This window comes from Gymnodraco acuticeps, unplaced genomic scaffold (assembly GCF_902827175.1).
Source record: "Gymnodraco acuticeps unplaced genomic scaffold, fGymAcu1.1, whole genome shotgun sequence".
Classification (NCBI taxonomy): domain Eukaryota; kingdom Metazoa; phylum Chordata; class Actinopteri; order Perciformes; family Bathydraconidae; genus Gymnodraco; species Gymnodraco acuticeps.
Window position 1 is genome coordinate 277,716 of NW_022989820.1, and position 11,172 is coordinate 288,887.

The 11,172-nt window shown below is 40.9% G+C and overlaps 1 protein-coding gene across 1 annotated transcript; it reads left to right on the plus strand.

Annotated features, from left to right (window-relative positions):
• The first annotated feature begins 404 nt into the window (after positions 1-404).
• Positions 405-10,495, plus strand: LOC117557476 (CTP synthase 1-like). Its single transcript, XM_034233332.1, has 18 exons — positions 405-614; positions 1,585-1,765; positions 1,862-2,032; positions 3,252-3,352; positions 4,067-4,183; positions 4,276-4,359; positions 4,598-4,678; positions 4,814-4,965; positions 5,100-5,232; positions 5,424-5,512; positions 5,915-6,009; positions 7,093-7,155; positions 7,297-7,340; positions 7,426-7,522; positions 7,608-7,663; positions 7,878-7,974; positions 8,139-8,283; positions 9,071-10,495. Exons 1-18 carry the CDS (start codon positions 528-530, stop codon positions 9,147-9,149), a joined length of 1,872 nt encoding a protein of 623 aa, XP_034089223.1. The 5' UTR covers positions 405-527; the 3' UTR covers positions 9,150-10,495.
• The last annotated feature ends 677 nt before the right edge of the window (positions 10,496-11,172 follow it).

Below are 11,172 nucleotides of genomic sequence, written 5' to 3' on the forward strand. Positions count from 1 at the left end.
AGGTAGGCTGCAAATCTAAAAGCATATACAATGTTGGCCATGGTAATGCCAACACCAGGTGAATAGTATGGGACATTAAAATATAAATAAACAGTATGTAACTTTTGTTGAGATACTAGGTGGGCTTGCAAATAGATAGAAATGCAGTAGAGTATAAGATCTGAAGTACAGTTAGTGGAAGAGTACATGATACAAAAATTCCATATTATAACATCAAGTTGCACTTGCATTGACCTTGAAACGCTTTATCCACTCCAATACGCGACGCATGTGGTGAAGACATTTTATCATATTGGTTAAATACTGCCCAGAGTTTAGTCTCTTAGTAACCTAACTCTGAATGCAGGCACCTGATTGGTTGATCCTGGGTGGTCGGTACACTAGGTTTGCCTGAGAGTCTGCGAAGAGGGCACAAAACTATTGATTTAGCAAAAATACGGAAGGAAATAACCTGTAATGGACAAGTGGATCTGTCTGTCAGCTCCACGTGTTATGGCGTGTTACTGCAGCAAGGAAAGTGGAGACTGATGCTTCTTAAACAGCTAAAAACAGTTTTAGCTTTTAACAGTCAGTTACTGAAACTAAACGCTATCGTCTTTCTCTCAAGCCGTTTGGTAAGTTTCTGTGGTTTTCTAAGACACATTTGGTGTGCTACTGAGCCAGTAAACAGGTTAAAATGCTGCAAAGTCAGTCGTTGTCTAAAACTGGACAAAATTAGCTTGCTAACATAACTGCTAGCTAGCTTAACTGTAGCCTGTTAGCGGAATACTGTACAGGTTGATATCACTTTACCTCTAAGTAGCCTATTTATAACATTCAGCCTGCAAAACTGGTTGTGTGAAGAAGCGGTTCTTGCTGTACAATCAATCCTCCAAAATACACGTGTGTGTAATTATATGTATTGTATTTCTTGACAGACTATTAATGCTTGTTCTCGCAATGTCAACACATGTGTTGGACTGCAAGAATGCTCTCAGTAGCCTCCCCCTCCATATTTGGTTGTTTATTGTGCTACTGGTATTTCCCGCCATTTCTTTTCCTGTTGATGTGGTACAAGACTGTTCAACTTTTTAAACCTGTCTTCAAGTGCTAGAAATTATCTATTTAAAAAGGCAATAACTTTGTATTTACTAGTTTAGCGTCACCATGAGTTTTATGTCATATAATATCCCTTCTCCAGATGTAAACAAATGTGAAGCCTCTTAAGTTTCATGAATCAATAATGTAACCCATCATGATTTCTAATGCCGATTCAATTTGTGTAATGTTATAATGGTGAAGTTTGAGAACACAGGAATCCTACAAGTAAAACAGACCACAATGTTTACATTATAAAGGATTATACACATTAGATAAAAGACTTCTTATACGTACAACGTTTGTTCTAAGGTCAATACAGCCATGAAATAAACCAATGGAGAATTGTTATATTGGTATTCCATTTGAATTATAGAGCACATACTACACAGTGTATACACTCGTGTTGTCTGTATTGCATCAGGTCCTCATCCCACACATGTGGTTGAACAGGTTGGACAGGTGTGTGTGTGCAGCGTTGTGTAAAGATGTATTCTTTGTTTTTAGTCTTCACAAACCACCATGAAGTACATCCTGGTAACCGGTGGTGTCATATCTGGTATTGGCAAAGGAATCATTGCCAGCAGCGTGGGAATAATCCTCAAGTCCTGCGGCCTTCACGTCACAGCCATCAAAATCGACCCGTATATCAATATTGATGCGGGCACCTTCTCACCTTATGAACATGGTGAGTTGTTTGGTGCTTTAGCATCAGTTGCATTTATGTTTATACGTGTCATTCGGTCAAACCCTCTGATAAATAGATATAATGTCTGTCGTGCAGGTGAAGTTTTTGTTCTCGATGACGGCGGGGAAGTGGATCTGGACTTGGGGAACTATGAGCGTTTCCTGGACATCCGTCTTACCAGAGACAACAACCTCACGACTGGAAAGATCTACCAGTCCGTCATCAACAAGGAGAGGAGGGGAGACTACCTGGGCAAGACTGTACAGGGTGAGTGGGTGCACATTAGGGATGGGTACCGAGCCCCGGTATTAAACGGGCCCCGGGGCTGAATTATTAAAGACCGTGGTACCGTTAAGCTCCGACGTTATCAGTGTCGTTCATCAGTGCAGTTTTAGTGTCGCCAACTCCATTTCTAACACGCAAAAAGACTGCAAAATGCGTCATTTTTTTGTATTTTCGATCTCTCTCCCCCGCCTGCTTGCGAGGGGGCGGGGCAGTTTACACACACGCGGCTGCTACATGCAGCAACACACACGGAGGAGATGGCGGAGAGAACTCGCTCCAAGGTGTGGTTATTGCCTAAAGTGCAATAAGAGTTCAGCATGTAAGGGCGGTAACACGAGCAATGTGTCTAAACATTTAGCAAAAGTGCTCCACATCCAGACGGAGAAATGCACCGGGTTCGACTGTCTTTCTAGCAGCTCTGTAGCCCCATCCACGAGTAACGTTTCCACGTCTGGTGTTATGTATGCTAGCAGCAACACACAACACAATTATACAAACTTGGGTTAATGATGAGAGGAAACTGAGTTACTCTTTATTTTGTTAAAGTTTCAGCTATTCTGTTTACAGTTCTGTCATCACATTATTTAATATGATTTGTTAAAACGTTGTTTCTTTTGATGTGAAATATTATTTATTTAATTTAAATAAAAAGCAATGTTAGTTTTGTTCACAATTTGTTTATTTTCATTTAATCGTTTATTTGAATAGGGACAATGCACTTTAATGAACACTTTAGACAAATAATGCTTAAGTGTAAATATGCCGGATTTTAGCTTTGAGCTAATTTCCATCCGTATATTATTTTTTAATATTCTTTGCGGAATTTGGCCGTGTAAAATGTCCTCTTGGTTTGCTGTACAGCCAATGCGTGACGTCATTAGTGCTGATCTGGTAGGCCGTGCACATCTGGTACCTACACCTGACATACAACATATAGTTAGTTTAACCGTTAAAAGACCGGACCGATAAGCGGTATCGATAAAAGTAGTAGTACCGTTAAAACCTTAACGATACCCATCCCTAGTGCACATTCTCCAAAAAAAGAAAAAGCTTCCTCTGACTGTTGTGAAATTCTACATTCTCTCACCTGTATGTGTGTTTAGAGAATGGATAATCTGCCAAGAGCTACATTCTTCACAAGCTTGTCCACTAAGCAGTGATGATTGGTTTTAAATGACTTGTTTTCTATAAATCTCTCCAGTGGTACCCCACATCACGGATGCCATCCAGGAGTGGGTGATGAAGCAGGCCAAGATCTCAGTCGATGATGACGGAGTGGAGCCACAAGTTTGTGTCATTGAGGTACGTTGGTCTTGTAGGTCATTTTCTCTGTTTTTGTGAAGTGAACATTTTATTAAATTGACAAACTGGAATTTGCATATAAAGTCAACGGTGTCATACTTCAACATTTCACGGGCCACACGCAATTATTTGTTACCTTTTTTTAATAGTGGTATTTAAGGGAAATAAAGATTTAATATCAGAAAGGAAACCAAGCATGTTGGCCAAAGCACTGGAACATATTGTACCATTCAGCAAACAGAGAAAATAGCTGAATTCACACATTGATCGGCCAGTGAAGCCGAAAAACAAGCTTTATTTTCACTGAAAAACCAAGGGCTTTAGACATTGATTTGTTGAGGAGAGTCTGTAAAACTTTACTTCTGTTTGCCCAGCCATTATCGGCAATGGGAAATGGTGTACTAAATAGTAAAACAGTGTTTTATTTATTAAAAGGTTTGTTTAAAAACATGTACTGCAAAAGTATATCATCTTTGTTACATGTGCCGCTGAAACTGGTCAACTCTTCATAAACAAAGCAGAATTATTACCCTGCCTCCAACAGCTCTTTCCTCGTGGCATAAATCAAAGCCTGTTTGCCAGTTGAATGTGCTCAGTACAGCGGTTTTCATTTTGTACTCTCCAGGGTGTGTTGGTTATGCAAGATGCCGAGAAACACCTGTGTGTTGGTGCATGCAGTTCTTTGCGCTGAGCAGGTGTTTCTGTGTTTTACAGCTGGGAGGCACAGTGGGGGACATCGAGAGTATGCCCTTCATCGAGGCCTTCAGACAGTTCCAGTTCAAGGTGAAGAGGGAGAACTTCTGCAACATCCACGTCAGCTTGATACCACAGGTACTGCACACCGGTGAACGCATGTGTCCAACCTTGTCGTTTGTCACACATTCGTGCAAACATTTGAGCTGAGTTTGCTTTTGTGTCCTCAGCCCAATACCACAGGAGAGCAGAAAACCAAACCGACCCAGAACAGTGTCCGAGAGCTCAGAGGCCTGGGCTTGTCTCCAGATTTAGTGAGTCGGTTTAAAATATGTTGTTTAATTTGGCATCTCCTCCTGCACCCCATATATAACAGAGCAGGCGTCCACTTTCCCTGTATGTGGAGAAATCTATATCCAATAATTACATACTCATCTCACAGCGATCTAAATCATACCAGACATCACATTTACAAGTGTGTTTTTATGTTGGAACCTTTGAGGGCCATACCTTTTTTTAATATTATAATACAAATGCATTGATTTTTTTCAGATTATGTGCCGCTGTTCAACACCCCTCGAAACGTCTGTCAAGGAGAAGATCTCCATGTTCTGCCATGTGGAGCCCTCGCAGGTAAAGGAGTTCAGAACGTGCATCACTTGGAGCTCGATGTGAAACCCAAGCTGCTTACATTAGTTCTGAACCAATACAATTCATCTGAAGGTGTGGTATTGTATTTTCTAACACACGTTGTGTAATTGTTTCCAGGTGATCTGTGTCCATGACGTCTCCTCGCTCTACAAAGTGCCGCTGCTGCTGGAGGACCAAGGAGTGGTGAGCTACCTCTGTCAGAGACTGAGTCTACCCATCGAGGTGAGGCCCAGGAAGATGCTCACAAAGTGGAAGGAGATGGCTGACAGGTGAGGATGTTGGTTCATACAACTTTAATTTTGCCCGGGGTTCTAAAAAATACATTGTATTGTGTTTTTGAGTCTGTAAAGTAAATAAATGATGCACTCGATCGGTACTGTGAACAATTTTCCTATTTTCGCAGAACTGCCCGTCTCTTGGAGCCAGTCTCCATAGCTCTGGTGGGGAAATACACAAAATTAGCTGACTCCTACACGTCCGTTATCAAGGCCTTAGAGCACTCAGCCCTCATTGTGAATCACAAACTAGAAGTCAAGGTATTGAAGCATCTCACATTTGTATGTTTTGTATATTTCACTTTCGCACCAATGCTGTGCAGTTTATGTTGAATGTTGTCTCTTTAGAAAGTAGCTAAATGCCGAGCGTGTGCTCATATTAAACAGCCTGTTGGCCATGATGTTGACTTGTCCCCTTGCAAATGATGCGTTTTGTATTTTCATGATGACAGTACATAGACTCTGCTGACCTGGAGGCTGCCACTCAGAGGGATGAGCCTGTGAAATATCATGAAGCCTGGCAGAAACTCTGCAGCTCTCAGTGAGTACAATATGAAGATAATGAGTTTTACACTCGGCTGATACAAGGTTTATTACGTATGCCACATGATGGCAGCAGAGTCCTGTCATACCAATGGGTTTACATCGTTTCACAACATGGGATGCATTGGTTTTAAAGAAAGCTGGCATGTAGCCTAATCAAATGATGAGCCATTATGTCTTGCCACATAGTGTCTCACAAAGTTTAGCGAATATAGAACACGAATGCTAGATATCAACGTGTCACACCTTTGTTGAGCTTACTAAGTGGAACACTGATATAGTAGCTCCCCAGTATTTTACTCCTAGACTACAGGGGTTTAAAATGTTTAATGTTTGCCTGCAATGTAATCTGGACTATTATGAAATGAACTGAGGCTGCCCCCCCCCCCTCCTCTCACAGTGGCGTGTTGGTACCAGGAGGTTTTGGTGTGAGAGGGACAGAAGGCAAGATGCACGCTATTAACTGGGCGAGGAAAGAGAACAAGCCATTCCTGGGTAAGAGAGGTTCAATCCTTCCTGCCTTCATTACATGCTATTGTTACATTTCATACTAATAGCAAACCTGATGGAAACTAGACATGTTTACCAGTTCACCTTAAAGACATGTAAACAATTCTATTATTTCATGTTTATTTGTCCCGCTCATGGTACGCAAAACCAAATGTACAATAATTGCCACAAAACATGACTCTACCAAAACACCATTGAGCGAAAAGGAGCAGGGAGAAGAATAACGTCTTCTGTGATCTGCCCCTCTCTAAAAACAACAACATAAATACAAATAGATGGTCTGCCCTTCATAATAATATATATTCACAGCCAAACATAACAGTATCTTAGGATACTAAGAGAAACACAAACAAAAAAATTTCCCACTTGACGGTTAACGGAAAGAAACAAAACATCACAGGTATAAGGAAAAGAAAAGTGCAACACCCTCACCTGAGTCCTGCAGCCTCATACTTAATTAGAGCTGCACTGTATATGTATATCTCAGTTCGTATTGCCTTGTTAGTGCAGTTGAATATAGACAGGAAAGAGGGGCATGGGCCATAGTTACATGGGGGTGCTCAACGCGGTGAGCTTTAGACGCCTCTTACAATAATATGAAGAACAAATAGAATTGATTGCATGCTGCCACAGTCTGTTATATTCCTGTAACTGCCATGAAATGTGTTTTTCCTGCTAAAAACATTAGCATTTGATGAAATATCTAAAGAGACAATGAAAAAGTGTTCAGGTTTCTACATTCGTTACAGACTCACTGTATCCACGATTCAAACCTCAAAGTGCTGCCACATAAAGAACATTACATGAAGGCCATTCATTATTGTGCATTCAATGACTTTGTTCCGACTGACGTTATAATAGAAAAAAAGGTTTAATTGCTGCCACTTAAACACTTGTAATATAATGAGTCCTGAAAAATGTCAAAACCTTATATAGGCACTTTATAATCGCATGCAGAAGCATTAGTCATATAAGTGGTTTTGCACAGTGCGGATATCCGTCAGTCTTCCCTTAAATACGAGTGCTCTGTCTCATTATGCTCGTATCCTGCTGCTCCTGTTTCTGCAGGAGTGTGTTTGGGCATGCAGCTGGCGGTGTGTGAGTTCGCCCGCAATATCCTCGGATGGGAAGGTGAGTGAGTCAGTGTGCAGTTGATGCCACTGTAACACAAATCAACATTTGACTCCTATGGTTCCTAATCGAATGATGAAAGAACACAGACCCGAGGGGAAGTTGATTTGAGCTCATATCAGCTTCGCTTATCTTTTCCAGATGCCAACTCGACAGAATTTAATCCAGAGTCCAGTCACCCCGTAGTAGGTTATCTTCTGAGCCCATATCACATCCTTCCAGCAGAGTCCTCACCAGAATCGGTTTAAACGTCCCGTTTTATCTTGACAGGTGATTGACATGCCAGAGCACAACCCAGGGCAGATGGGCGGGACTATGAGGCTGGGGAAGAGGCGGACTATGTTCAAATCCAACAACAGCGTAATGAGTACGTCTCCTTCTTGAATGAATGGTACAGCGCTGGTTGGCTTCTGGCTATTGTGTTTCTGATGAGTGTCATTTCATTGTTCTAGGAAAACTGTACGGAGATGTGGAATATGTTGACGAGAGGCACAGGCACAGATTTGAGGTAACGCAAAACGTAGGGTCTGGGAGAGCAGAGCTAATGCATTCCTGGTCAATGTTATTATGCTTGTGCAGGCTGCACTCTTAGCTCCATTGAAATGTTTCTGTTTTGCATGGTTATAGCCAGAGTTCATGTTGAGGTATCAGTAATTAGACGACCTTCTAACCTTATTTGGATACAAATCTTTCCCGAAACCTTGAACCATTCCTCATTTCAGGTGAACCCTGAGCTCAAGCACCACTTTGAAGAAAAGGGTCTTCAGTTTGTCGGCCAGGATGTGGAAGGAGAGCGAATGGAGATCATTGAATTGGAGAGTGAGTGTTTTTTAAACCGGCTTCCACGGGCTGAGTATCACCTGAAAGCTTTGACCGGGCTCATGTTTGGGATGGCTCTTACCGTCTCTACCTCTATAAATGTTACCTCCTATGTACTGGAGCTTAATGGGTGTGTACTAATCCACTGCTCTTTGTTGTGTTAGATCATTGTTTCTTTGTGGGAGTGCAGTACCACCCAGAGTTCACCTCCAGACCCATGAAACCTTCTCCTCCGTACTTCGGTCTCCTGCTGGCTGCGGCAGGGAAACTCCCGAGCTACCTGGCCAAGGGCTGCCGTCTGTCTCCACGGTGAGCTCTGACTGCTTCAGACGTTTAGAACTACATTACATCTCATTTGCAAATTACAGTAATTGCAAAAAAACATGGAAATACAAAATTCAGAACACACAGGTATAATCACTCCAAAAGAGCGTAATCACTCAAGTGATGGTGAGTATGTTTCAGATGAGCTATAACCCTTAGCGTTTAATGTGTTGGGTTTAAATCACTCCTTTTTATGTTAATAGCCAAGACCAAGAATAAAATAGCTTCACGATGCTCCAGCAGTTCGTTGGTTACATCTAAATCGTATTTTTCTACAATTATCTACTACGATTGTCTATGCTTATATCCATCTTCTCCCCCCCCCCCCCCCCCCCCCCCCCCCCCCGTACTGGCTAATTCAATTTAAATACGTTTCTTTATTGGAATGGCATCAAATCATGTAAAATATTGTTCCATAACCTGCTTACTGACATTAACTCTGATTAGCTTGAAATCTACCTTACCTAAGATTGGGACATACTGTACATTTCCCCCATAGTGTACAACATAAAGACATCCCATTTTGTGTTTCATTCCCTTTAAAGTATGCCGTTATATTGTTGACGCTTTTATGTGTCGTTGAATTGACTCGTATGTAGTTGACTCTTCAACCTGAACGGCAATTTACAAGCATAATTGTATTAAGTGTCATAATCTACTCTCTTACACTTGGTTCACCGTGAGTATTCTTATCGCAGCTGCAATCACCGTAAAGCAATCGCTGTCAGGCTTTACTGCTGTTCTCACTTTATGTGTTGGCGTTCCTCTGCAGGGACACGTACAGCGACCGCAGCGACAGCAGCTCTCCTGAACCAGACCTCTCGGATCTCAAGTTCCTCTCTCTGTCCTGAGAGCCAGCGTGGGAAGCTGTGAGTTCCTGTGTCACTCAGGCAGAGGAAAGGCTGGACTGTTATTAACTATTTATACCTTCTGATCGGAACGATATGTTACATAATAATGTATACACTCAAATATATTAAGCTTGTATTGGATGTGTATACTGTAGGGGTTTCATGCTGTCTACGCTGTGGGGGTTTGCAGTTGCTTTCATAAGCAGAAGCTGAGGTGAAGTGTGTGTATAGGGAACTGAAAGGAAACACATTTTTGAATACCTGTACAAATATATATTTGTCGAATGGGAAGAGAGAAACACGGACATCAGCATCAGCTTGATTGTCTACAGTCGGCACATTTTAAATCGTAAAGCTTGAGAGAAAGTTGACATGGATATTATATGTTGTTTCTGTTAAGAATAGAAACTTAGGAAAAAGTTTGAAAAAGCCGATCATTTATTAATTTGCACCAGCGAGAAAGAGTCAGGGTTCCAGTTCGAACATCTGTCCTTTAATTCAATCAAATGTATGAAAACACTCATAAGAAACATGTATTGTACAATCGTTGTGTTTGTATAGTCAAAATAACATTTAAACATTTACTTCTTTGAACAATGTCTGTTACTGTGTGTCTTGCAATTATATGTGATGTATTTCTTCTTGCATGTCATATCTCTCATTCAGAGTTTCCACACAACAGTGAGTAGGCTTTATGCCATTATGGTTTCAAATAGTCTGGCACTGTAACTCAAGACTGAGATTAAACGTGTTCACAAAGTTATGTTTAGGTGACTTTGGGGTCTATATTTGTTTTTGTTGTATTAAAGTGAATTGTTTAGACATCAGCAAATCCATTCAAAGCCTTTGTAATGGGTCGTGCACTTTAGGGTGTTATTTCTTCAAGGTTTCTCACCTTCAACTTGAACTCACCGCTCCTGCTTGCATGACTTTTATGTTAGAGCTTGCTGACACACAAAGGCTTTGAACTCCATTGCCTTTTACAGAGCGTACTAAACTGACTTAGTTATCTGAAGATCAGGTCCACTTAAAGTGACCTGTTGAGTCAGCCGTTTTAACAGAATAAAGAAGGCTTGGATATGAGATCTGAGATCTGACGCTTTAAAACTGATAGAGAAACCTAAAGATCTGATTTCAAAGCATCCCCAACAGCCAACTTTAGAAGAGGTCACATTTTCACTTGGAGTCTTGTCGAATGTAATGAGCCTGAATATCTAAATCATTGCTGCCAATGCTAAATCTGTTGGTGACCCAAATGAAAACATGCTGTATTTTTATATGAAGCTCAGATGCATGTGTGATTGTGTGTTCATTCTGAATAAATATATTTATATTCCTCTCGACAATTTGGCTTTTTATTGAAGTAAAGCTGAGAATCATGGCAACTTCTGCTTTTTACCAGCGACTATGAGAACCTTGGTTTAAATGAAAGCTAAACAAGAGCATGCATTGATACTCTAATGCGTTTTAAAGAGACTGAAAAGCTTTTGTATTCATTGATAGCAATACTGTTGATGCTGTTTGGCATTGGGGGAACTTGAAACTACTAGTGTTCTTTTTTTTTATATAAATGTAAAGGCTAGAAGATGTCTTATTCATTACAATTCGGTTTGGACAGAAAAATAACTTGTACAGTATTTAGTTGCTGTCTTGTGATAGCTGTAAAAAGCTGAATACATTTGTGTGCTATTTTATTTGTTGCTCTCATAGAAACGTGCATTTAATGACACCCAAGTTTAATACTAAAATAGTCACAATGACTAAGAAGTAGACATGTAGTCATTACTAAACATACCATGAAACCTTCAACAAACCCATTGTAGAAAAGGAGTAGCCTTTCCTAGTGATTCCCAGGGGAACATAAAGGAGTATTCTTGTCAACTTCCCTTTTCAGGTAGCAATGTTCACTCTACTGACAATACCATAAAGTGATGAGAACTGCTGCAAATCCTGTGGGCAGACAGTTGCCCAAGTCCACCACTGTCAATGATGTCACTCAGATATAAACCAGCAGGAAACATTA

Coding starts and splice junctions, on each gene's coding strand:
- LOC117557476 (XM_034233332.1), top strand. CDS start 528: ATGCTTCTTAAACAGCTAAAAACAGTTTTAGCTTTTAACAGTCAGTTA. Junction 4,184..4,275: donor ACGTCAGCTTGATACCACAG/GTACTGCACACC, acceptor TTGTGTCCTCAG/CCCAATACCACAGGAGAGCA. Junction 7,664..7,877: donor GGCACAGGCACAGATTTGAG/GTAACGCAAAAC, acceptor TCCTCATTTCAG/GTGAACCCTGAGCTCAAGCA.